The sequence below is a fragment of the Callorhinchus milii genome, unplaced genomic scaffold (genome assembly GCF_018977255.1).
Source record: "Callorhinchus milii isolate IMCB2004 unplaced genomic scaffold, IMCB_Cmil_1.0 Scaffold8, whole genome shotgun sequence".
NCBI classification, from domain to species: Eukaryota; Metazoa; Chordata; class Chondrichthyes; order Chimaeriformes; family Callorhinchidae; genus Callorhinchus; species Callorhinchus milii.
This window is the reverse complement of record NW_024704749.1, coordinates 6,458,954-6,486,012: the sequence shown is the minus strand read 5'-3', so window position 1 is coordinate 6,486,012 and position 27,059 is coordinate 6,458,954. Positions and strand designations below refer to the sequence as shown.

Here is a 27,059-nt window from a genome sequence, read left to right as displayed (position 1 = left end):
AATTTTGCACTTTGATAAAAAACACTTTTCACATAAGCTTTTAGATCTAACGCACATGTATGTATGTAGATTTGGGGAAGAAGATTCCACTTTTTTTTTTGGTCAGTTGGGTTCTTGACACATGCTTAAGAGTACCCAAACCAAATTCCTTGCATCTCACCTACACATGGAAATTCCAGAGAAATTGTGGGAATGGAATGCACACACTCCCTGGAGAGATGCACTGTGCTTACCTAATTCCAGAAAGTATTAGGCAAGAGCCAAAGGTTGGGGACCCTGGTGTGCGTGTTGGGATACTGCTGGAGACTAACCAACTAAAACTGCATATTTTGGATAAAATAGTTAAGAGATGCAACACTGATTTTTTTAAAAAATAAGCTTTTTATTACAGTTCACAATAAAAATAGTTTGTTTGTTTTCATTTTACCAGTGGGGAAAAAAAATTCAAGTTTCCAAATACATCAGACACTTAACAGGGCAAAAGTAGCCATATTTAATCATCCCTTTGTTCAGTTTTAAACTGAGAAACTTAAATTGTGGAATTAGATGCCATGGTGTCACAAGAAGCTTAGAGGGGATCAATTCTTCATTCAACATTACAGAGACAGTTTTAGTGTAAAGTGATTGTGCGCATCTCCAAAATCAGCCTGAGCTTGTGACTTAAACGTGATTAGAACCAGTATTGTCTTAACTAAAACTAACCAAAGTTTTCTCTCTTACCCTCTCATCAGTTTCAGAGCTGAGGAGCAGTGGAAGATATTGGGAGGGGTGTGGTACAAACCAGGGGAAAGTGTGAGAATCTAATGCTGCCAAAAACAAACCCAACTAACTAGTACAGGTTCCATCATCTTGTGGTTACATTTATGAATTCTTCATTCAGTGAATGGGACCAAAACTTCATAAGCACCCATTTGCTAAAACTTTGAACCCCACATTTCACCCAAGTAAATGACAATACAATATTAAGTACAAAAAAAGACATGTTTGAAATGGAACTACAGTATTCCTCACCCATTGTGCTTCAGACACCTGACAGTATCAGTGTGAACTGAAGTCTTTTGTGCAAGAAAAGTTCCATGTCCATCAGCATCATGTTATAAGGAATTCTCAATAGTTTCTTGAGGTTAAGAACTGACATGTATTATGCGGGCTTCAGTCAATAGTGCAATTATAATAAATATGAGGTAATAACAGATCAAACCAAGCCCATACGCTCTTCTAAGATGAAAACCCTGAGCCGGAATCATGATAAATGACAGAACAAGACTGAGGCCAAGAGCACCAACAAGAATCCAATCCAAGAGTCCGTCAGTCGTCAGCTGAGAAGAAAGAAAATTGGTTATTACATAGAAATAGGAGTGGACCATTCAGCATATCGAGCCTGTTCAGCCATTCTATAAGATCATGGCTGAGCTGTACCTCAACTTCAATTATTCACCCTTGCCCTGTATCCCAAGATTTCGACTTCTAAATCTTGTTAAAAATAGGTTAGTAATATTTAGGCTGTTAAAATTTCTAATATTGTAATTGTTATTATAATTCTATAAACCAGCATTTTTGTAACTCTTGCATTTAGTATACTTATCACATCGTTGAGACATCTCAAAGCACTTCACAGAATATATTGTAAAGTGGAATGACTATTTTGTGGGCAAAAACAGCAGCCAATTGCACAATATAAGGTGTAGATTCATACTATTTTCCATCAGTGGAGAAGGAAAAGAAAATCAAAGCAGAAGTGGTTACTTCATCTTTGCATGGAGATGAGTCATATCTGCTTTACAGACATGTTCAATTTTATTACAGCACAAAGCATTCACTGTAAACAAGTCATTCAAATGTAGAGTCCTGTAGCTCAGTGGTGAGAACACCCGCTTTGCAAGCGAGAGACCTGGGTTCGATTCCCGGAAGGGCGAAACCTTGGGCAAGTTTCCTTACTCCGCATGCCTGATGATAATCCCTCAAAAAAAAATTGGTCATTTCAATCCACGACTGTTTGTGGGACACTGCCGTGCGCAATTGGCTGCTTGCATTTCGCCCACAAATATACAGTCAATTCACTTTACAGTCTTTTCTGTGAAGTGCTTTGAGACATCTAGAAGATGTGAAAAGTGCTGTATCAAATGCAAGGATTATTTTTATTATGATAATAATACGAGCCATCCTGAACCACTTCAAAAAAAATCAGGTACTTTTTTCTTAAATAAACTATCAGTTAGAGAACACAGATGCACTTCTAAGTAAGATTTTTTTTTAAGTAATAAGAGCTATTATACATAGTATATAAAGGTCTCAGATGATGGGGGCCCAAGCAGGGTGGTTGATCACCAAAAAGTGTAAGGTTCTGTTTTCGGTGGGTTTTAAAAAGAGGAAGGGATTTACGAAAGAGTTCTAGAGAGTGGGGCCAGAGTGACTAAACGTTCAGCACCATTGGTGGAGTGAAGGGGATACGAGATGTAAATCACGCCTGAATTAGACTGCAGAGAGGAAGACCAGTGATTAGGTTGGGCAAGACATTTTGAATGCCCTCCCCCAGTTGAAGATTCAAAACAGAACATGTTTTGCGGTGGCTGACACTATAAATGCATGCAGAATACAATACGAACAATGTTGACTGTTAGTGCATACCGTAAGGACATAATTATTGTAGGGCATCTGAAGTAGACTGCTTAGACCAATGCCAAACAGCATATCTACAAGTGTAATTGGTTAAGGATGTATTGGTTGGCTATTGGATTCAGAGCACATAAAATGAACACAACGAGTGAAAGGATACTAAATATTATTCCACCGAAGCACGCAGACAGTGCCATACGTGGATATCCCTTGCGAGCAATTGTGGTGTTGGAGAATAAATCTGAAATAAAAAAAGAAAAGTCCTTACAATAAATAACTTAAGCACAGGTTGTAATAGAAATCTGCCTTCACAATCAGATGTGTTTCTAAGTCAAACACTAAAAGCACCAACAAACCCAGGGTAGACCAGGTGGCAAAATATCAACCCACGCTAGTGCTCTGATAGCTTAGACCAGTAGGTACATACAATAGAACTGGGGAACAGAAACTCAGTGGGTGTAATTTGCAGGAAGTTGGGGGAAGAAAAAAAGTTTTGTAATTCAAGATCTCCAGCTAATCAAAGTTCCAATGATAAAGTGCAACTCAGGATTACAGCCTTTAAGCGTACAAATAAAAAAAAAAGGGGCTTCTCTAGGTTTGAGTGGTAACTTTTCTTTCCAAGTGAGTTTAAATTAAAAAAAACTTGGTGTTAATTAATTGTGATTAAATGAACTATATACAGACGCGTGACCACTTCTGTAAGTTGCACCACAAACCAACTTGCAGCAAAAAATAGCTCAACATTATCAATGGTCAGAGTATAATCTATTTCCTGACTCTTTCCCAACAAGTCTGATTTAAAGTGAGATACTGATGAAACAAACTGACAACGGCAGGATATTTTTACCTGTCCGTTACCTTAAGCAGAAATATTAACACAGAATGAGACTCTTCAGCCCAACATGGCCACTATTCACTTCAGGATGTGATTTAGGACAGCTTAGCTCTTTCAGAAAGCCAGCACAGGGGCAATGGACTAAAAGGCCTCCTTTTTGTGCTCAAATTTCTTAAAAAGAAGTCAAATTAATTTAATATTGATTTAAGAATGCCTTAAATCTGAAAGATTTATTAGAAAAAAATATCAAACCTCCAATACTGTTTCCCCACGCAAGCAATGTCAATCCCAGAACAATGTTGCTCCAGTTAAAGATTACTCCAAAGGTACGCAGGAGGTTGACTATTTCTGTGGCCGCTGTGTTAATCAGAACAGCGCTGAACATGAACCCAATAAAGGAGAACACCTGAGGAAAGAAAGCAGTGTTACGAGAGGTTACCAGCACGCAATGCTAGAATGCCTTAGTAACCGATTGTATGCCGTTGCCTGAAACAAGTAATTTTTTTTTAAACTGGGAGACATGAAATACAAATATCCAGTTCAGGGTGTACAGAGCTCCATTCACATTTGCAGTTATTGAGACAAATCTATTTTAAAAAGAATTGACACCTAGGTTTTCAAGACGTAAAAAACGAACTAAACTTCTCAATTGCCCACAAAATATACAGTCAATTAATTCACTTTGCAGTATATTCCATGAAGTACTTTGAGATGCCTCAACAACCTGATAAGGCTCTGCTATACCAAACCAAGGATTATTATTATTATTATTAATGGCTTAATTAAGATAATACAAGTCAATTCTTATGCATTATTTTGTTAATGTTATTATATTAGTAATAGTCAATTATTATGATCTGATGAGTTTTAACAACTTTAGAATCAGAAGATCGTGGGTTTGAATCCCACACAAAATCTTGTGCTCAAATCCAGGTCAACAGGAGTTGAGAATGGTCAAGAAGTAGCAACTATCCTATCACTCCACATACAAGCGCTTTAGTTAAGAGCCAATGCACGCTGTACTTACACAATGATACTTTGGTGGGTCTTCGTTCTTTGAAGTAAAAAAGATCAGTAGTGCTAAAATCAGTCCAACCAGGAGAACCACCAGCCAGACGGGAAACTGACCATTGATGTAAATCAATCCATCTGACAAGATTTAAAAAGTACAGGTCAGTCATTGTCCACCTAAACAAGTTAAAGATCATGCACTGATATGAGGATCTCCCCAGCGCCTGCCTCATGGCCTCGTCAGTAAAACCATCATCCCAAGCACCACTAACATGCAAGCCAGGTAGTCAATTCTTGATCAATCTAAGCACAGAAGGAACCTCTGGCCCAATTTATCTGTGCTGCCTGTCTAAAAGATATGTTCCTCCCAATTTACAAGGTACAGGGATTAGCCCCTTGCTGTCTTGGCTGTTCAGTTGAATGTCGACAAGACCGAGGCTTGGCTCCCGTCAGCGCCTCCACCCATTGGGTGCTGACAGCATCACCATTCATGGATGAACTCTACATCTCACTGAGCCAGTACGGCTTTGTTAATTAATGTAATGTAATTTGTTGTTGTCCTTAGCATGGATTTTACAGTCAGTGGATCACCATCACACAACCAGTTAAGGGGTTCGGCCACAAAATATACAGCCAATTCACTTTACAGTATATTCTGTGAAGCGCTTAAAGACATCTCGAAGACATGATAAGGCACTATAACAAATGCAAGGATTATTATAATTACAATAGCCAGCTTTAAACGTGAGGACACAGACTAGTGGCCCAGTCACAATGTGAAGGCAGTTTAAAGGGCGCTTCCAGTTACGACTCTCCAGGTCCGGGTCCACCACAGGTATACAGATTAGTAGCACAAACTCAATTGGCATCTACGAGAGAGAGGGAAACAAGAGAAATAGTGTCTTAAAAACTGCAGTCAGGGGAGATTTGTTCACTCAGTTGACAGATTGTCCCGTTTAAACAGGAAGAGAAATTGTGAGAGGGGAAGTCATATGCCACTCAAACATTGTATTGGAAAAGGTTCTTTGGGTACACTGAGTGTCAGTTGTGTATTACATTTAGCTGGTCCTCATTTCTCTCCAATCCCAACACAACTCCTGCAGAAATATTCAAGGGAGGGAATGGAGGCAAGAGGCCATAGTATTTAATAAGATTCAAGTCTTTTTCCTCATGGGGAAAACCTTAGCATTTGCAGAGTTCAACTATATGAAAATTTAAGCCATCCTCAATACGTTTATAAAAGGATCTCAATGTCCTCTCCTTGGAACCCTGTAGATACAGTTATGTCTGAACAATCATCATACACACACACAGGACTGCAATTAAATTGCAGTTTTTTTAGGAAATGATGACCGACAATTCAAACCCAAACATATAGTCATTAGTAGTGGGCCATTTATCTCTGTTCTGATTATGAGGAATATAGGGAGGGGGTGCGGAGAAAGGAAACCCCGCATTCTCCAGACCCTTTATCCACAGAGCCCTCTTCCCCCCACCACATGCACCAAAAAAAAAACACACCTTTAGAAACTTCAAGATCTTCCAGGTCAGTGACTTCCTCCTCCATTTCTTGCAGTCAATAGGGTTGATAGAGTTCAAGATGATAGAAATTGTGGATTTGGCTTCTTCCGGTTCGATGAGGGATTGATACTCGCTCTCTGTGCAATGATTAAACACAAGAGAGCGAACGTCAGTATTTTGCAATGATCACAGGAGTTGGGCCAAGAGAACAATCCATTAACCCATTTTCACAGCAGCGACCCAGTCTGAGCTGTGACCTTATCAGTGGACCACAAATGCAGACTCACCCTCTTGTATGCATCCTCTGATGGAGGCTGGAGCTAAATCCTCTGAGTCGGAATCTGAAAGGGGAGGAGAGGAAAAGCAAATCTTAGATCACCCTTGTTTATAGCAAAGCAGCTTTTCATTAAAAATAGAATCCAGATTACTTAAGTCAATTCACTTTTACAATATATTCTGTGAAGCGCTTAGAGACATCTCAACGACGCGATAAGGTGCTATATCAAATACAAAGATTATTATTACTTTCAAATGCAAGAATTATTATAGAATCTGCGGCAGACCATATTTCAGTCAAAAAAATCTTAATGCAGTGAGAAAGTTGGCGGCAATATTCCACAGCACAAACTATCCAGCAGATGATTCGATCCACTTACTTTCCGATTCCCTGGCAGGATAAGAAGCGTTTTCCTGTTTTTTCCGCCTTTGGTAGATGAAGCTGCATATAATCACAGTCACTACATAGGCCAGATACAGACCCAAGTAACCTAAGATTGTATACACAAAAAAAATACATTTCAAATGAAGTTTACTACTCACAAAACAATTCCACATTTGTGCAACTGATTACGCAAGTCATTTTGGATGCTGTGAAACTACTATAAACTTCACAACAGATATCAAAACTATTGCAAATATTAACTTCTGTAAAATAATCTCGTGAACACAAGAGTCACATGCAGCAGACAGATTAGAGGGGGTTGAAAATATAAAGCAACTTTACTGTAATTGTAAAACAAACTCATTAAGATAGTTGCGTTTGAGGGACTTAAGAACCCAGTATTTGATGTGAGTAAATATAGTCGAGTTATCATGTGCACGACGAACATTCTGTTTTTAGTTTGAAGAAAAACAGAGTGGAACAAATGACTGATTAGCAAACCGAAAAAACCACAGCTCACATCATTTTCGTTGAGATACGCAAGGCCTGTAATCAGCATGTGACCCCTTTTTGCTTTCCACCCATCCCACCATGGGATCCTGTGATAAACTTATGGAATCCACTGCATTGATTTCCATGACACAATGTCTCCATCTTTCTTACCCAGTGCCTGGGCTATGTCAATCTTCCTGAAGTAAAGGATGAGGAAGGTCCAGAAGACAGCACCCATGTAGAAGATCATGTCTCGAAGGAAGGGTCTCGAAGGCACCAAAAAAGGTCTGGTGAAAGCCACGCTACCGGCAACGACAGTGGTCACAAACACCCCTGCACCTGCACCACACAGACGGGAATCGCTCATTACGAAGGCAACAACAATTACATTTGTATAGCATAGCGCCTTTCACATGACATTGTGTTTGCCCTTTCAGCCACGACCTCGGAAACTCTGGGTCGTGCTCCGCCACTGTCAAGCGCTCTGGGATCGCTACCCTGCTATAATGCAAGTTATTATGAAAAAATAGCTACAAAAATATGTATTATACATCTCAATATGAGAAAAATAGCTAAGTCAGAACCCCTGTGTTGCAAAAGGTCCTTGTGATTCAGACACCCAAGGAAGCCAGACCTTTGTCCTCTTTCCCCCCAACTTTATGATCCTCTCCCTAACCCCTCCTCGTCTCTCCACACCCCCTCCCTACCCCACCAATGATTTTTGCCTGCGCCACCAATATCAGTCGAACTACAGCCACTTGATCAAGATTTATGCTGTGGCTCTTTAGGAACACAGTGGAGCCTGTTAAGAGAACCACAGGGTCAGGTTTGTGTACAGCCAGACAAGAGACGGCCTTACCAATCAAGGCTCCGATTGCCAGACTCGCTGTCCTTGGGTCGGAAAAGGCTGCCACCGCACTGAATACATCAGGAGCTCCGTTACCCAGAGCAAGAAAAGTTACACCATAAATAAAGCCAGTCAAGGAAAATCTACTGCAAAATCCCAAGGGAGACAGTTGAAGCAGGAAATGTTGATTCCGTCAAATGCAAATTAGATAGTTTTCTTTTAGGAAATAACATTATGTGATACAGTACATAGGCAGTTCAGGACATACGTTTGTGCTCCCGCCAGGAAGGTGGAAGGCAAACTAGATGGACCTCGGTCTTATTTTTGTCTAACATTCCTTATGTTAACTCCAGAACCCTTGAGAACAGACCATTAATGAGATACTACTTGTGCGAAAATACCCCTTCTGAAATTATAAGGTCTAATTCATTCAAAAGCCGAGAGGATGTGCGTTAGCTTGGCTCAGTGGTAGCGCTCTCGCCTCCCGAATCAGGAAGTTGTGGGTTCAAGCCCCACGTCGGAAATTGGAATCACATAATCTAAGATGATACTGCAATCCAGTGCTGAGAATGTGTTGCATTGTCAGAGGTGCCGTCCTTTGGATGAGACCTTAAACCGAGGTCCCGTCTGCCTATTCGGTTGGACGTTAAGCGATCCCATTGCGCTATTCAAAAAGAGTAGTTTCTCCCGGTGTCCTGGTCAACAACCCCCCCCAAATAAAACTGGTGACTCGTTCCATGGCTGGCTGTAGGACATTGGCTGCCACGTTTCGCCTACAAAATACAGTCAATCCACTTTACAGTATATCCTTTGAAGTGCTTTGAGACGTTGCGACAATGTGATAAGGCACCATATTAAACTAAATTACTATTAGCTACCAGACAATGAACATCAGCTCAAGTTGACTTTAGCAAAGTTTATAGCCCTGAATATACACATGGGAAACCCCAGATGATGGCAGGAGGAAGTAATTCAAACAAGCTACAGCATGGAATGGAGTCAAGTTGTTTAATCACAGAAACCAAAAAAGGATATTGCCACATTGTGGGACAGCTTCAGACTTGAGGAAATGGCAGCCAGGTTAGGACAAAAGCTGGGGGTAGAGAACAGAAGAGTGCAAGTTATAAAGTTACATTTACACCCAAGTGTTGGGAGAACACCTTAACAGCTTGTGAGCAGAGAGGGTTGCGGTATGACTGGTCAGTCCCACTTACACGAAGGACGGTGCGAGAAATGAAAGCTGCATTAGTGATTGTGATAAGTGTATCTAGTCAAGTAGTCAAAGCAAAACCGCAGAGAGGTCCATAGTAGCATCTTGTTGGGCATATCTGGGGGGAAACTGAAAGTAGAGAAACCTTTTCCTTTTCAGCCATCCCTTACGCTTATATCCTGCACAGTCAGTACCCAACGCATGCCATTTTACATTAGAAAGATCCTCCATAGTCAATCTACCTTACAGTTTACTGTGAGGTATCTTGAGCTTCTCAATGACATAAGGGGCGATATCAAATGTGAGGATTATTATTATAAATGCTTTGAGATAGAGACAAATGCAAAGATTTGGCTGTGGAATAACAGAATTATTAGAATACTCACAAATGCTCAGCTGTTATTCCCAGGAATGCAAATAGATAGATCAGCCAAAATACCTGAAATGGAACATCAGAGAAAGATATTTGGGATGACTTACTAAAATAAGGCACAGCAGTCCAGAAACTTTCATGTTGAATTGCTTTCCTTGCATTTTTTTTTAATTCAATATTTCAATTTTATTCCAATGTTCGTGCATCTTTCTGCAGATGGTCGGCCTGTGCAGTAAATAGGGAACCCCAGTATATCACAAGGCTGACCACCGAAAGCTGAATGTACTTCCAAACTTGGTTCATCTCGCCTTTAATAAGGCAATTGTAGCACAATTATGTATTCTGTGCACAACTGACTGCCGCGTTTTGCCCACAAAATATACCGTCAAATCACTTGTGAAGCGCTTTGAGACGACTCAAAGACATAAGGCGCTATATCAAATGCAATTATTATGATTATTATTATGTTCATGTTACAACAAGAGTGCACGTCATTTGCTGCAAATGTCAGCCACTGGCACTCACTGAGAAGAGAGCCAAGCTTGCAATCACTTACATACAATATGATAGCCAGAGGTAGCAGATTGTGTGGGAAGCCACAGATAGCCCTTTGATGTAGTCTATGAAGCCACTGTCAGTCTTGCAGTCATCCGTGGTTTGGACGAACGAACACCACTGAGATTCATTGAGCGATTTTATGCTGCGACACTAGATGGAACAAGATTAGATCCACAAAACAGAATTTGTAAGAATGTGCATAGCAGGTATTTAAAACAATCACAACCAAGTTCATTTAACTTTCTACCTTTCTAAGCCAGAACAGAACCTTGGGATCTTGCTTGACCCTCAACTATCCTTTCTACCCCACATCTGTGCCATGACCCGCTCTGCCTTCCCTCACCTCCGCAACATCGCCCGGCTCCGCCACTGCCTCACTCAGCAGGCCACCAAAACCCTCATACACACTTTCATTATATTGAGGCTTGACTATGCAAACTCCTTGCTTGTTGGCATTCCCCAACTCCTCCCTCCATAGGCTGCAGATCATCCAGAACTCTGCAGCCTGTGTCCTCTCCCGCATCAGGCTCCGTGACCCTATCAAACCCATCTTTGCCCAACTCCAATGGCTTCCCATAACACAGACGATACAATTCAAGATCCTGGTCCTCATCTTTAAAGCTCTCCATGGTCTTGCTCCCCCCCCTACCTCTGCAGCTTCCTACCAGACTACTCACTCCCTCTGCTCAGCAGGCTCCAGCCTGCGTCACGTCCCCTGCCTCACTCGCCCCACTATAGGTGGCCGGACCTTCTGCCACTCTGCCCCCACTCTCTGGAACTCCATCCCTCAGTCCCTCCACCTCGCCCCTACCCTTGCCTCCTTCAAGACCTTCCTCTTTGACCGTGTTTTTGATCCCCAGTGCACATACGCAATCACTTTCAGGTCCTCAATTTTTATCAGCTGGTCTCAGAAACTTGCCAACTGGTTTCAATTTACCAGCAGTGCACTAAACACCTTTAAGACAGCTGCACCACTTCCTGTGCTTGTTCCACCACGCTGATACAGCGACAGGTTCTGTAATATTCACGTGAACTCCATTCTATTCAGCCGACGGTTACATTGAGTCAGCCCTGGTGCTGACCAAATGCAATGACAAGGTTATATACAGTGTATAGTTAGACACGTAACCATCTAATGATGGTATCAAGACTCTTCCCTGCTTGCACGTGCTCCAGTTTTGGGGGGGCACAGGGTTGCTTTCGTGTTAGCTTTCCCTTCAGGCCACATAAGAAAGGCGTCTAGGCAAATGAGACCCCAGACATATCACCTCACACCCCAGCACTGCAGCCAATCCAACAGGAGCAATTAGTCTTGATATAAGGGGAATCATCTCCTCGCCAATAATACTTGCATTTGATATTAGCACTTTTCTCATCGAGAGGAAGTCTCAAAGGAGAAGTCACAAGGCATTTCACAGGATTTTACCATAAGGTGTGACTGCATTTTGCAATCTTCGGAATGAGAAGTTAAACTGAGGGTCTGTTCAGGTGGACGTTAAAGATCCCATGGCGTTATTTAAAAAGATAAGGGAGTTTCTCTCCCCCGGGGACCTGGCTAACAATCTCCTCCTAAATAAAATTGGTCACTCACTATGTGGAGGTTGGTGGGATGTTGCTGAGCGCAACTGGCTACCGCATTTCACCCACAAAATACACAATCAAAAAATGCTTGACAGTATATCCTTTGAAGCGCCTTGAGATGACTCGACAACGTGATAAGGCGCAATATCAAATGCAAGAATTATTATTATTAAATTGATAAGCAGCTCAACGAAGGGATTTTCAGAGTCCTATAGAACTGATGGCTGCACTGTTATATAATAACCTTCATACAGTCCTTAGTACCGAGATTCAAGTTTAGTCCAGCCCTTGGCTAAGTAAATGTCTTTGACTGCTACGTGGAGCAAAACTGGTGAGAATGTAGGAGCTGGGAATCTAAACCAAGTTAGCTCAGAGGCTTCAATTGGGGTTGGGGGGGCGGGGGAGGTATAGATACATTACAATATACAATGTAGTGTACATGGTTATTATGAATATCAGAAAACAGTCTAAAAACAGTCACTACACTTTACAGTACATCCTGTGAAGCACATCATGTCAACGGCATGATGAGCTACTGTATCAAATGCAAGGATTATTATAGATTTTCCCCAAACCTACCTATCCTCCTGCCTGCCTTTTAACATAAAATAATCCAAACCGTTGCATCCAAACTACAGTACATCGCAAACGAAAAAAAAGGAAAATCGATATCTGCTAAGAAATGGATGTCACGCAGTTTTAAAGTTACCTTAAAATATAACACGTACCTCAGCATTGCCGTCGAGCTGGTTTTCCAACAGCTCTGGGTAAGAGCTGGCGTTAAAGATGTTCCATTTGACTGGGGGAGGTTGGGTTGCCTGTTCAAAGGTTGTAGGAGGATTGAGTTGGACTCTTGTCAAGGGCTGATTAGCGGTGCAGTGGACGATGGATAGCAGGAGAAAGCATACCCCAGCCTCCGACATGGTTTGTGGCTCGATTCTAGAGAGACAGACAAACAGATAGATAGATTTACATTCATACGAGCAGAGTGTGTGGCATTTTTTAAATTCCCGATCAACCTTATTCAGGATAGCCCGTAATCACAACGCACGCAGTGGGTGAGAATAATAATGATAATCCTTGCATTTGATATAGCGCTTTTCACGTCGGGAGGACGTCCCAAAGCGCTTCACAGAACACACTGTAAAGTGAATTGACTGTATATCTGTGGGCGAACGCGGCAGCCGATTGCGCACAGCAGTGTCCCAACATCACCGGCTCTAACCCACCTGAGCCCTGTTTCAAACACTACCGAAGGAGAAGAGAAAACACACATCTTAAGCGAGAGAGAGAGAGAGCGAGAGGAAAAAAAACCACACATCAGAAAGGGTGAATGAATGAATGATTAAACTTGCTCAGAATAACATATTCTTCTCCAAAAAGAATGAAAAAAAAACACTCGCTTACTTACAAACAAGCCTACAGCACTTTTTTAAAAAAAATACTCTTGATATAAGTGAATGACTTTAACAAGTTAATAGCAAACGTTAGCAGTAAATGAAACCAACACATATATATATATATATATATATATAGAGAGAGAGAGAGAGAGATAGAGAGAGAGATCCTTTTCGTTTGGTTTCAATGGGAAATAAATGCTCTGGTCTTTAAACTGTGTGTCCACACCTGAACCGAATTGGGAGACCAGTCAATTACCTGATTTGATTCCCTTTATGCCAACAAAACCCAACCAGCAGCTGCGACCAGAGAGAGAGAGAGAGAGAGAAAGTGAGAGAGAGAGAGAGAGAAAAAGAAAGGTAAAAATAAGAGGAATAGAAGGCAGTGCATTGACCACACGTCATGTATTTACCAGTCCAGCTCATGTGAGCTCCATTTGCACTTCAGGAAACACATTTCCCACGTTTCCTTGTTGGATTCTGTTCAAATTTTTGTGCAGTTTGGGTAAAAAAAATATTTCTGTGAACCTCTCCCCTCCTCCTCTCCCACACACACACACACACACAACAAATTACTCATCACATCCTTTTATTTATTCCTTCTTTTTTTTTCTCACTCCCGCATTAGCGTATCATATATATGTATATATATATATATATATGTGTGTGTGTGTGTATATATGTGGGTTCGTAAAGATCGGTCGCGGGTACAAAAGTGCAGCAAAATAAACTGCTGATTTAGCGAAGGGCGGATTCTACTGGAGGCGGAAGTGCAGGAAACTGTTACAGTCAAACAGCTGATGTGTCACGTGAGCCGAGAGCGGGTGATACACACACACACACAGACAGACACACACACACAGGGACACACAGACACACAGGGACACACAGACACACACACACACAGACACACACACAGGGACACACAGGGACACACAGACACACACACACACAGACACACACAGACAGACAGGGACACACAGACACACACACAGACAGGGACACACACACAGGGACACACACACAGGGACACAGACACACACACAGACAGGGACACAGACACACAGGGACACAGACACACAGACACACAGGGACAGACAGACAGACACACACACACAGGGACACAGACACACAGGGACAGACAGACAGGGACACAGACACAGACACACAGGGACAGACAGACAGGGACAGACACACACACACACACAGACAGGGACACAGACACACAGGGACAGACAGACAGGGACACAGATACACACACACAGACACACACAGACAGACACACAGAATAGGGACACAGACACACACACAGGGACAGACATACACACAGGGACAGACACACACACAGGGACAGACACACACACAGGGACAGACACACACACAGACAGACACACAGACAGATAGACACCCACACACAGACAGAGACACAGTCACACACAGAGACAAACACAGACAGACAGACAGACACAGAGAGAGACAAACACACAGACAGAGACACAGACAGACACACACAGACAGACAGACAGACAGACAGACAGACAGAGAGACAGAGAGAGAGAGACAAACAGACACACGCACAGACAGACAGAGAGGAGGGGAGAAGGACACATGTGTGTGGGTGTGAGGGGGCTCGGGCTGCCCCTCCTGCTGGTCCTGGCGGCGGTCGGTGTCAGCCCCTCTGCCCGCGGTCACTTGCTCCGATCCGTGGTCCTGGATGAGCACTCGGGGAGACTGCGGGTGGTGGGGGGACTGAACCCCCACAGCATCGCCTGGGCCAACCTCACAGACAGGATCAGAGCCACGGGGTGAGTGCTGACCCCCAAAGCCAGACAGGGGGGGAGGGGGAGAGGGGGGAGAGGGGGATCAGAGCCACGGGGTGAGTGCTGACCCCAAAGCCAGACAGGGGGAAGGGGAGAGAGGGGGATGGAGGGGGAGAGGGAGATCAGAGCCACGGGGTGAGTGCTGACCCCAAAGGCAGACAGGGGGGAAGGGGGGAGAGAGGGGAGAGAGGGGGATGGAGGGGGAGAGAGGGGGATGGGGAAGGGAGGGGGGAGAGGGGAGGGGGGGGGAGAGAGGGGAGAGAGGGGGGGGGAGGGGATGGAGGGGGGAGAGGGGGAGAGAGGGGATATATGTGTAACAATGCACCAGCTGTGGGTTTCACCCCCTCCATCATCTTTTGTCCCATTTCGATTCCATTTAATCTGCGTTCTTAGGAATTGTCGTTTAACCGTTCACAGGACCTGTGTTGTGCAATGTTGTGTGTCTTGTGGTGTGTGTCTTGTGTTTTGTTGTGTGTGTGTGTTGTTGTGTGTGTGTTGTGTTTTGGTGTGTGTGTGTGTTGTGTGTCTTGTGTTTTGTGGTGTGTTTGGTGTGTTGTGTGAGGATCTTTCTTTCAAAAAGGGAGGAGTATATGTGGTGTTCCCATTGGTTTTCACTGTTAAAAGTGGGGCCCTGATGATGATCAACTTGTTCACACACACACACACACTCCTGGAGGCTCCCAGAGTCAAAACAGCACAAGCCAGTTTGCCAACAGCATCGCTTCGGGGGTTTCAGTAATGCTTATTAATAATAAATATTAATAATAAATATTAATAATCCTTGCAATTTGATGTAGCGCCTTATCATGTTGTTGCGACGTCTCAAAGCGCTTCGATGGAATGACTGCGTGGAAATGCAGTACTTGAGTTTTCTATAATAATAATACTTGCATTTGATGTAGCGCCTTATCGCTTTGACGAGACGGCTTAAGGCCATAGCACAGAATATACCGTCAAGTGAACTGACTGTGTATTTTGTTCAACGTAGCTCAAAGGTCATCTATCCCATGGTCCCTCCGCCTCGCTTCCTCCCTTGCATCCTTCAAGGTCGGTCTCGAGACCCTTCCTTCTCTTCGACTGTGCCTTTGGTCTCCCTCCCACCTCTCTGCCTTCCCTCACCCCTACTCCCGTGCTCGGGCGACGACATCTGACTGTTCAGCGCTTTGGGACGTCCTCGTGACGTGAAAGGCGCTCTATAAATATAATTTTGTTGTTGTTGTATTGGGTCACCTTGATGAGGGTTTGATCCTTTGAGGGACAATGGAGTTGGGGTTTGGGAAGGAAGAGAGACTTAACAGAAAATTCTGTGAGGTGTTTCAAGACATCATGACTTGATAAGGTGCGCTCTCAAATGTAAGGATTATGGTTGTTTTGCTTTTTTTTTAAGTTCTTCTAATAAACAATAAATTCTCACTTTAAATGTGTTTTTATTTTATAAACCTATAAAATACACAGTCAATCTACTTTACAATATAATCTGAAAACGCTTTGAGACATCTCAACGATGTGACAAGGCGCAGTGTCAAATGCAACGATTATTATATTCTTTCAAGAAAAATTTAATCTGATGTTTAAACCTCTCTCTCTCTCTCTGCAGCTGGTCATTTCTTGAGATTGGGACAAATGGGAAATACAATGACAGTATTCAGGCCTACGCAGCAGGAGTGGTAGAAGCTGCTGTTACCCAGCCGGTAACCTATTTACTTTTTACGAAATAAAACTTTTATCTGACGATCTGTATATTAAATCCAAGGATTATTATTATTGCCCTGATGTACTGTTCAGAAATCTTACATTTTAAGACAATATGGTCTTTGCATGTAAATCTTGAGGTTGAGTTTAGCCCAGTATTAACCTCTATGTTGGTTTCAATGTTTTTTGAAAGCTTATTTACATGCACTGGATGAACACGATGTTCAACTACTGTGGGCCCTTTAAGTACAAGACGAAATACTGTGAGAAGCTCAGGAACTACATCGAGACCAACTTGGCGTGGATGGAGAGACAGATGGTGAAAGCAAAAGAGGACGAGTACTGGTATCAGGTAAGGATTGGAGGAGAGGTGAGAGAGAGAGTTTGAAAGCTTTGATTCTGTGCTTCCAGTACTGGGAGCAAAAGGCGCATCACTCGCTATCTCTGACTCACAGACCTACGCTACACTATACAGTATATTCTGTGAAGCGCTTTGAGACCTCTAGAAGACATGATAAGGCGCTACATCAAATAGCTAGTAGCATTATTATTAATAGAGTGGAATAGAGTCGTGGCTTGGGTTGCGTTAATAGGTCGGGGCAGAGCATTGCTGTTTTTAATGCTGCCGAGAGTCTCTGTAACAACTGGAGGAAAGGGTCCGTCAAAGGTTACTGGCTGGTTGAGTGGATTGTGGGATGAGCGGAACAGTGTGTTAGCAATACGACGTCAGCTCAATGTCAAATGGCATCGACAAGTGGTTTTGCTACCTATTCAGTAACCTGGAAAATCTATCTGCACTACTGATAATGAACACATTCTTAAAACGGAACCTAAGTTTTTCCACTTGATCTGGAATGCACTGCCTGAAAGGCTGGTGGAAGCAGATTCAACAACAGCTTTCAAAAAGTAATTGAATATACGCTTGAAAAGGAAAAAAAATTGCAAGGCTATGGGATAGGTGCGGGGGACTAGTTGGGTAGATCTTTCAGAGAGCTGGACATAGGCACGAAGGGCCGAGTGGCCTCCTTCTGAGCTGTAAGATTCTATGATCCCTTTTTTTCCCCCTCACCTTTCCCATTTAGTAAACTTGTATAAAACTAGCTATTTGCCTCACTCTTGGGCACAAAACTCTTTATGCAACAACAACTTGCACTTATAGAGCGCCCTCCACGCAGGGCAGTATCTCAGAGCGCTTTATTCTTTCTGCTTTTGCATAAAAAGCAGAAACCTCCAACAGTAAATTCTCCTTATTACAGCTATAGGTAGGAAAGGAATGGGGACGACATTGTTTATGTGAGAGTCCCATTCAGTGATCAGTCAGCAGTTATGCTGAACTCCTGACTAACTCTGTCTAACAGACCTACTACACTGGTCAATCACGCTGGTTAGCCAGAAATCTTGGCCTGTAAAGCTAATGATTAAAAATAATGTCCAGTCTGGCTCTATTGATAGCACAATTTTGTTTTAAACGCAGCGTGTTGTTACAATCGGGAACGCACAGCCTGAAAGGGCAGTGGAAGCAGATTCAACAATTGCTTTCCAAAGGGAACTGGATATTTACTTGAAAAGAATAAAATTTATAATTTATAATTATAATAAAATAATATAATAATAAAATAAAATTTGCAAGGCTACGGGGAAAGACCGGGGGAGTGGGACCAGTTGGATAGCTTTTTTTTAAAAGGAGCTGGCATAGGTGCGATGGGCCGAATGGCCTCTTTCTGTGCTGTAGGGTTCTGTGATAAAATTGGTTACTTACTTCATGGCTGTTTGGGGGACATTGCTGTGCACTAGTCATCTTTGCCGAGGGAAGTGCGCAGTCTGAACTGAACGAATGTTACTGGTTTTTAATGCAGAGTTTTGTGCTGTGCTAGATTAGGCTGACGTTGCTCCAACTTCAGGGGTTGGAGGACAGCTACAACGACCGGGTTTCGTTTCCTGTTGGGAAGTTCTCCATCAATCCCTTCGGATTCATGTAAGCATCTTGCGTACAATTCCCCACCCGTGCATCCCGGCACCTTGCCCCCACTCCTTCCCCATCTTCGGGTCGTGTCTGAAAACCTTCCTCTTCGACCGCGCTTACGGTCACCTTCCCCTCCCCCCGGCTTGGTGCCATGCCCCGCCACTGTCAAGCGCTCTGCGTGATGGGGCGCTATGTAAATACAAGTTGTTGCTGCTCTGCCTCTGTGGGTCCTGCTTATTAAGGGAACACCGCGGTGTGTAGTCTGTTTCAGATGGGTGGTGATTTGGAAGACCTGGAAACCGCTCTGAACGACACCAATGATGGTGTAGTGACTGGCTCTGGCTCCTGCTCCGCCCTCATCAAACTGTTGCCTGGCAACAAGGAACTGCTTGTAGCTCACGATACCTGGAGCAACTATCAGACAATGCTGCGAATCATCAAGAAATACAATTTTTCCTTTAGCTATTCTGCAAACGGTATGGGCGTGATTTTTCCAATAGCTAAATATGTTATAATGATGATAATAATAATCCTGGCATTAGATACAGCGCCCCTAACCTCTTTAAACAATCAATTGCCAAGCCATCACCTACAAATAAAGATCTCATGGCACTATTCAAAATGAGAAGGAAGTTTCTCTCAGCTGGTGTCCTGGCCAACAATACCCCAAATAAAATTGGCCACTCACTTCACTTGTGGGGGTGTTGCTGTGCACAAACTGGCTGCCACGTTTGCCCACAAAACACACAGTCACTTTATAAGTGTATCCTGTGAAGCACTTTGGGAAGCCCCCTTGATGTGAAAAGTGCTGTATCAAATGTAGTTATTATTATAATTATTATTGATATTTTTTTTCTCCAGGTTCGGTGCCCGTCCCAGGCAATGTACAGTCGTTTTCATCATACCCGGGAGTCATCTTTTCTGGCGATGATTTCTACATCTTGAGCAGTGGACTGGTGAGCTGTTTGTATTATAGAGAGGCTGCAACCTAATGAGGGGCGGTAACTCATTAAGAGCTCCGAGATACTGCCCTGAATGAAGGGCTATATAAATCATGTTGTTGTTGTAACAAGTTTCCAAATCCCTGACTGTCCAGCGCCTTGGGATGTCCTCCCGGCATGAAAGGCGCTGTTACAACTCTAATTTTGTGTTGTGAATTAAGTCCAGCGATAGATTTTAAAATGCCACAGTCATTTGGAGAAATTCTTGGATATTGAAAGAATAACAACAGGAGTTTCATTCTCACGCTTGAGGTGACCTTGGAAACCACAATAGGAAACAATAACCCAGACCTGTGGAAGTTTGTGCAGCCGGTGGGCTCTGTGATGGAATGGTTGCGAAACATCGTCGCAAATAGACTGGCCAAGAACGGGGAGCAGTGGGCATCCGTTTTCAAGAGGTTCAACAGCGGCACGTAAGTTGGGAATCTGACTTCCCTTTTCGTTGAATCGCACAACTGTCTTGTGAGTTGGCTTAAGGGTTTTGTTTTGGTCGGCCAGGTGTCTGATACAAGTTTCCACACTCCTCTGTTTACCTGGGAGTAAGTTGGAACCCGGTCGTTATCAACGTCATCAACCTCTCCTTGTCCACCGGTTCAGTTCCCACCCCAATAAAAACAGCCGTCATCACCCCCATTCTGAAAAAACCTTCCCTGGACCCATCCCTCCTCTCCAGTTACCGCCCCATCTCTAACCTCCCATTCCTCTCCAAGGTCCTGGAACAAGTCGTTGTGACCCAGTTCCACTCCTTTCTTTCTCTCCATTCTCTCGTTCCCTCCAATACGGCTTCCGCGCTGCCCATAGCATAGAAACAGCCCTGGTCAAAGTCACTAATGACATTCTGAACATCAGAATGAACATTGTGATCAGGCCTCCCTCTGCCTCCTTGACCTCTCTGCCGCCTTCGACACCGTCAATCACTCCATCCTCAAACACTGCCTCTCCTCTTTGCTTAATCTTCGCGGATCTGCCCTTGCCTGGTTCGATTCCTATCTCTCTCACCATCCCCATTTTTATTGCCTCTAACGGCTTCTCCTCCAGCCCCCGCACTGTCACGTCTAGTGTCTTGTTCGACCCTCAAATGTCTTCTTCCCCACATCCAAGCCATGACCCGCTCTGCCTTCCCTCACCTCCATAACATCCCACCACTACCTCACCCCTCAGGCCACTGAAATTCTTGTTCGTGCCTTCATCACCTCCAGGCTCGACTATGCAAATGCCCTGCTTGTTGGCCTTTCCAACTCCTCCCTGCATAGACTGCAGATAATCCAGAACTCTGCAGTCCATGTCCTCTCCCGCACCAAACTCTGTGACTCCATCTCCCCCATTCTCGCCCGACTCCATTGGCTCTCTATCCTTCAGAGGATCCAGTTCAAGATTCTGGTCTTCACCTACAAAGCCCTCCATGGCCTCGCCCCACCATACCTCTGTGACCTCCTAACCCCCTACCAACCCGCCTGCTCCCTTCGCTCAGCCGGCTCCGGCCTGCTCCACGCCCCCGACCCACCTGCCCCACCATTGGCGGGAGAGACTTCAGCCATTCTGCCTCCAACCTCTGGAATTCCATCCCCCAATCACTCCGCCTCGCCCCCTCCTTAGCCTCCTTCAAGTCCCACCTCAAAACCCTCCTCTTCGACCATGCCATTGGTCGCCCCCCTATCCCCCCCCCCCCCCCCACCCATGACCCCAGCTCAGGTCTGAAATGCTGTACACTGTCCAGCGCCTTGGGACGTCCTCCCGACGTGAAAGGCGCTTTGCAAATGTAATCTTGTTGTTAGTCAATTGGCGGATTGCTTTCCGCATTGCTAACAATTTCTCCAAAAAACATTTTTTTAAAAATGTGCTCAATCCACTTTACATTCTGTAAATGCTTTGAGTGTCTCAATGACACGATATCAAATGCAAGTATTATTGAGCAGAAACCTGTCAACATGCTGAAGGTATCCAACCCGTGCTCCATACTTCCCACTTACACGTGGAAATTGACCGACTGGATTCAAACCCGACCAACCCACATAACTTACTCCTGTCGTTCCTCCAAAAGGAGTTTGCAGTTGAATTTATTTGCATGAGGAACACAGCCCTTGAAAAAATATGAGACTCCTGACCCATAAAACTGAGTTCAGCTACCATCAGCTCAAATATCATGTGGCTGCGTGCACCTTGTTTACTGATCAGTCTTCCTTGACGCAGAGGGGGTGGGGGAAGGAGTAATGGACAGCCCTCAGCTGCCAAAGCTCTGCTCGGATAAGGAAGGCTGCCTCTTGTGTGTAATGGTGTGAAACGCCAGCAAAATGGGTGACACCTGCAAACATGAAGCAAGTGTTACTATGGGCTCAGCTTACACTTGGCATGTTTGGGCAGGGTGGTGAGGAGTGGAGCCAAGTTCAATTCTGGCCTTGTTCAGTGGCCGCAGTGGAGTCTCTCGCGAGCGATCAGCGACCCAGGGTCACTAACAGGCCCCCACAACTCCTACCTCCTGTCAAAGATCAGCCATTCAGTGCAGACCCCAAATCGAACCTACCAACCTTCACTGCTGCTTGTGGGACATTGCTGTGCACAAACTGGCTGTCGTGTTCGTCTTTTTAAAAACGCACAGTCACTACACTTTACATATACCCTGCGAAGCACTTCGAGGAGTCCTCGCAACGCGAGAGAACACTGTATCGAGGATGATCGATTCGTTGATTTAGCTCTGAAATGTCCTGCCCTGTCACTTCTTCTGCAGGTACAATAACCAGTGGATGATAGTGGATTATAATTACTTCATCCCGGGCAGAACGGACATCAAGGAGAAGCTGCTGACGGTTCTGGAACAAATCCCGTAAGCATGAACCCAGCTCCGACCGACCGGCCCCACGTCTTTTTCCGCCATGCAAATTGGGGGTCAAATTTGGGGTTGTGTCTTAACCCATCTGTTGTGTTATTTAGTGGGGGTTTGCAGGGCACGGAGTGGGGCTTTGGGATGTCCCTGACCCGAGTGCGTGACATGACCCTGATTATAAGGACTGGTTTCAAGGACTCCAACCCTATTCTCTGCATTATAGCAGGACCATATCTGTACTTATTTCTCTGATTCTTCCCCGCCCCCTCCCCACCACTAATTTCAACCTATTTCTTCCAACTGCCTTGGGTTAGATATAACCTGCTGTCAGGGTGGGCTGGGGTGAACCAAAGTTTACGCAGTGGGTTAAGCGCTCTTGAGACGCTACCCTGCTTGGAGGGTGCTATATAAATGCAAGTTGTTGTTGTGTTTCCTCTTGCACGCTGTTCAAACATGGCCATGACTCCCATTATCAAGAGTTTTAAACTCCTCGGATCTGTTCTGAAGAGTGGTGGGTTCCTACATGTTCGCGTAGCTAAACCTTTGCTGCTCTCTGAGTCTCTGTTGTGTCGCTGTGTAATTGCAGGGGGCAAATCGTTGTGAGGGACAAAACCGAACTGCTGATGCGCCAAGGATACTGGCCAAGTTACAATATCCCGTAAGTGAGTTTTCACCTTTTGCCCAGCCAATGAGACACTAACGCAGGCCTGAAAATCTCCCTTCCGCCCAATCTCGGCCTGCGAGGCAGAGCATTTTGTCTTTCCAATATTCAGATTGTGCAGAATTATGGAAGGCTCTTTATTTCAGAAGATGTTTGGAAGCCACTACCAAATTTAAACTTTATTTTGAGTTAAGCTTATTTGTGTTGAAGCTTATTTCCATTTACCAGCATCAAATGCAAGGATGATTGTTGTTCTCACTTTTTATTAAATTCTGCAGTTCTGCACAAAATAAAAATTCAGTGCAAAATGCGTAACCAAATGTCTGTTTTACACTCGGACAAAATTCTCTCTGTTAATTTTTTTTTATTTGGTCACCTGAGTGTTGGGGGTAACTGCTGGAGTCTAACCTTCAAACCCTTCGTTCTTTGTAGATATTTTGAAGAGATCTTCAATCTCAGTGGTAACCTGCCTCTGGTGGCGCAATACGGGGACTGGTTTACATACGATAAGAACCCCCGTGCTAAGATATTCCGTCGAAACCAGACGATGGTCACAGACATGGCTTCAATGATCAAGTTGATGAGGTTTGTGTATGAGGGGAATCAGGCTCAGGTCCTCGCCTACTGCTCCGAGTTCCAAACTCTTGCACTCAGCCACCTCCGTGGAGTCCTGTAGTACAGTAGTTAGTGCACTCGCCTCGCAGGCGAGAGGACCCGGGTTCGATTCCTGGGGCAGGGCGAAACCTGAGGCAAGTTTCTTCCACTGGCATCTGATTACCTAGCAGTAAGCAGGAACCCAGTTGTTAGTCGATTGGCAGATTGCTTTCTGAGGGTGATAATCCCTTCAAAAAAATCAATAAATAATAAAAATTTGGTCATTCAATCCACGACTGTTTGTGGGGCACTGCTGTGCGCAACTGGTTGCTGCGTTTCGCCCACAAAATATACAGTTAATTCATTTCTGTCAGACGTCTCAACAGTGTGATAAGGCGCTATATCAAATGCAAGGATTATTATTGTTAACAGAATTTTTCGTCGGTTTGATGCCGTGGTTGGATTCTCATTTGCTTTTACGTTTATCTTGTTCGTCAGATATAACGACTACCTGCACGACCCTCTGTCCAAGTACCCGGGATGCGATCCTTCATCCAATGGGGAGAATTCCATCTCCTCTCGATCCGACCTCAACCCAGCCAATGGCACGTATCTCTTTCCGGCCTTGGAGCACCGGTCGCACGGAGGCACGGACATGAAGGTGGGAAATCTGACAGAACAACAGCAACTACAATCCCTGTGTTTTGACATGGCGCCTAATACCGTGGAAACAACTTGCATTTATCTTGTGCCCTTCATGTGGGGAGGGTTCTTGGAGCGCTTAACAGCGGCAGAGCCCTGATGCCGAGCCTGGGGGAGGGAAGAAGTGACCGTAAGCACGGTCGAAGTGGAAGGTCTTCAGTCATGATCAGAAGGAGTGGGCAAGGCGGAGGGACTGGGGAAGAGTTACAAAGCTTTCGGGGCGTAGTGGTTGAAAGCACGGCCACCAATGGTGGAGCGGCAAGTGATGTGGGGACAAGCAGGAGGCCAGAGCCAGCCAAGGAGAGGAAGTGGGTAGTAGATTGGGGGGGGGGAAGGAATGCAGGTCAGAAAGGTAGGGAGGTGCCAGGGCATAAAGGGATTAGTAGAGGAGTGAGAGGTTCTTGAAATCGAAACATCTCAAAGCAGTTCGCAGTAATTGCTGTTGAGTGCGGTATTTTGTAGGCAAGCGCGGCGGCCAAATTGGGTGTATGGTGACGTCCTGCAAACGAACATCAATTGGGGATGGGGAGGGGGTGAAATGACTAATCCTAAGTGCAGGATCACTGCCCAGGACACTGGGGGGATAAACTTCCTTCTCTTTTCCAGTAGTAGTTTAAGATCCATCTGAACAGGCAGAGGGGATTGTTTGTTTGCAGTTGAAATATCTCGCCTGAAGGACAGCGCATCTGACAATGAATCACTCCTCTTCCCCCCACCTCCCAGCTTGAACTCACTTAAATACTCTTTGCTCTCTTGCCCTTCTTTGCAGGTTACCTCCTCTGAAATGTACAAGACTTTTGAGATGATTGCGATTAGTGGACCGGCGTGGGATCAGGTGCCTCCATTCCAGTGGAGCAAATCCTCCTATAGTGGCCTCATCCATATGGGACACCCGGATTTATGGAAATTTCCACCGGTAATGGTGAGGTGGAGCTAAGGGGGAGAGAAAATATCTACTGTGTCCAAACTTCCCTCTACAAACAGGATCTCATCTGCCGCCTTTCTTATTAAAATGCTCTTCGCGTTTTACATTTACGAGAATGACTGTTGAATGCGAGACAACGATTATAAATTGAAATAATCGAACACCTGCGGTGCTGCGAAAATTGCAACAAAAAGGAAAGAGAGAGAAAAAAATAATCACGAGTAACCGATTCCATAACCCGATCAACCAAGTCGTTTCATTTCAAACAGCTTTTATTTGCTCAATCTTAAATATTTTTAAACAGGCAAAATGATTAATCCGGTCTAAGACTAGATGGGATGATTAATAATTATACAAATGATAATAATAAGTGGGATGATTAGTAAGACAGGAGCCTGTCACCACATTGTGGTGAGCTGTGAGCAGCAAACATATATCACTCACAAAATATACAGTCAATTCACTTTACAGTGTATCCTGTGAAACGCTTTGAGACATCTCAAAAGATGTGATATCAAATCAAGTATTATTACTACTCACATTGTAGGTAGATGACATCAGATGATATCTGACGTAAAATGTCAGATTTTTTTAATATGGTTTTCGCCAGTGTAGTTGCTGTCAATACATACAGTTTGCAATGCAAGATGCTGTGAAGTGTTTAACTCTTTGGTGCGGGCTGCAGAAAAATTGTGCGAATTATCTTTTTTTTTAAAACTCGAAAGGTTTAACCTCTTGAAAAGAGAGGTGGTTCTGCCCTTCTGTGAATAAACGGATGCACAAGTGTGCACATCAGACCTGACTTCCACTGTGATCAGGTATTGTCTTTGTGGACTGCTTCAAAGCTTGATGCGATTTCCCCTCCGCCTCTTAAAAGAAACTCGTTGCGTTTTGTGCGCTAATTATACTAAAGAAGTGAGGATCTGATGGGAACAAGAGCTGAAAAACTCTTTGAAGAAAAGCGACAGAGGAAGTTTCAGATCTTCTGAACTGAATTGATTTGCTTTGAGCCGTTGGTATTTTTTTGTTTTGCTTTCATCTATTTCTGCTCACCAGCTTAATTTTATGATTCCCAAATTCCTTTTGGTCGCCATTAAGATTTTCTGTTTCCAATTGCCCCCCCACCACACGCAGACTCGCTCTACAAAAATAATTGCTTGTTAATTAGAAAATATCCTGGCGACTTGTGCCGCTTTCACATTCCTTCTCCCCGTTGCCAGTAAAATCTCCCAGCACAAGGGACCCCTTTGTTTGCAATATAATAGCTAAATTTATATTAATAGCCATCTGCTACTGAAAAAAAGCAGACTCTTAACGTCCTCAAAACGCCTTCATGCACCAGATTCACGTACTTCGGGTACACATCTCTTAAAACATTTGTCATTCTCTGCACCTTGTCAGGCTTTCAGCCACTAAGCCCCAAGACTTTGGAACCCTCTGCCTCAATCCCTCCGTCTTGCCTCCTGCTTGCCCGTCTCCAGATGGTACTTGAAGACCTCTTCGACTGTGTCGTCACACACCCCCGCCCCACCCTCCTAGCTCAGCATCAAGCTCCACCACTGTTGGGTGCTTCTAAACGCTACCCTGTGTGAAGGGTGCTATAAAAAGGCAAGCTGTTGTGTTCCTGGGGTTGGGCAATGTCCATCCTCTTCGACCGTGCCTTCGGTCATCTTTCCACCTCCGCCCCTGGCTGGACTCTAACCTCCGCCCCTCCCTTGACTCTAGCCTCCAGCTCGGGCGCAAACCCCTCCCGGTCCAGCGCCTTGGGCCGTCCTCCT

The 27,059-nt window shown here is 44.3% G+C and overlaps 2 protein-coding genes across 2 annotated transcripts; one reads left to right on the top strand and one right to left on the bottom strand.

The window, feature by feature from the left end:
- Positions 1-369: 369 nt before the first annotated feature.
- Positions 370-12,985, bottom strand: slc8b1 (solute carrier family 8 member B1). The gene is given in 17 exon segments (XM_042337762.1): positions 370-1,319; positions 2,629-2,693; positions 2,777-2,857; positions 3,704-3,857; positions 4,479-4,600; positions 5,190-5,331; positions 5,984-6,120; positions 6,271-6,324; positions 6,640-6,750; positions 7,308-7,475; positions 7,996-8,102; positions 9,020-9,076; positions 9,580-9,632; positions 10,123-10,169; positions 10,172-10,274; positions 12,434-12,644; positions 12,935-12,985. Coding segments are annotated over 17 exon segments (1,854 nt in total). The 5' UTR covers positions 12,982-12,985; the 3' UTR covers positions 370-1,124.
- A 1,696-nt stretch (positions 12,986-14,681) lies between these two features.
- plbd2 (phospholipase B domain containing 2) lies at positions 14,682-26,083 on the top strand. The gene is made up of 12 exons (XM_007902322.2): positions 14,682-14,907; positions 16,520-16,613; positions 16,808-16,966; positions 18,489-18,589; positions 18,839-19,053; positions 19,439-19,533; positions 19,831-19,991; positions 22,304-22,399; positions 22,986-23,057; positions 23,493-23,645; positions 24,153-24,315; positions 25,126-26,083. Exons 1-12 carry the CDS (start codon positions 14,711-14,713, stop codon positions 25,291-25,293), a joined length of 1,674 nt encoding a protein of 557 aa, XP_007900513.2. The 5' UTR covers positions 14,682-14,710; the 3' UTR covers positions 25,294-26,083.
- The last annotated feature ends 976 nt before the right edge of the window (positions 26,084-27,059 follow it).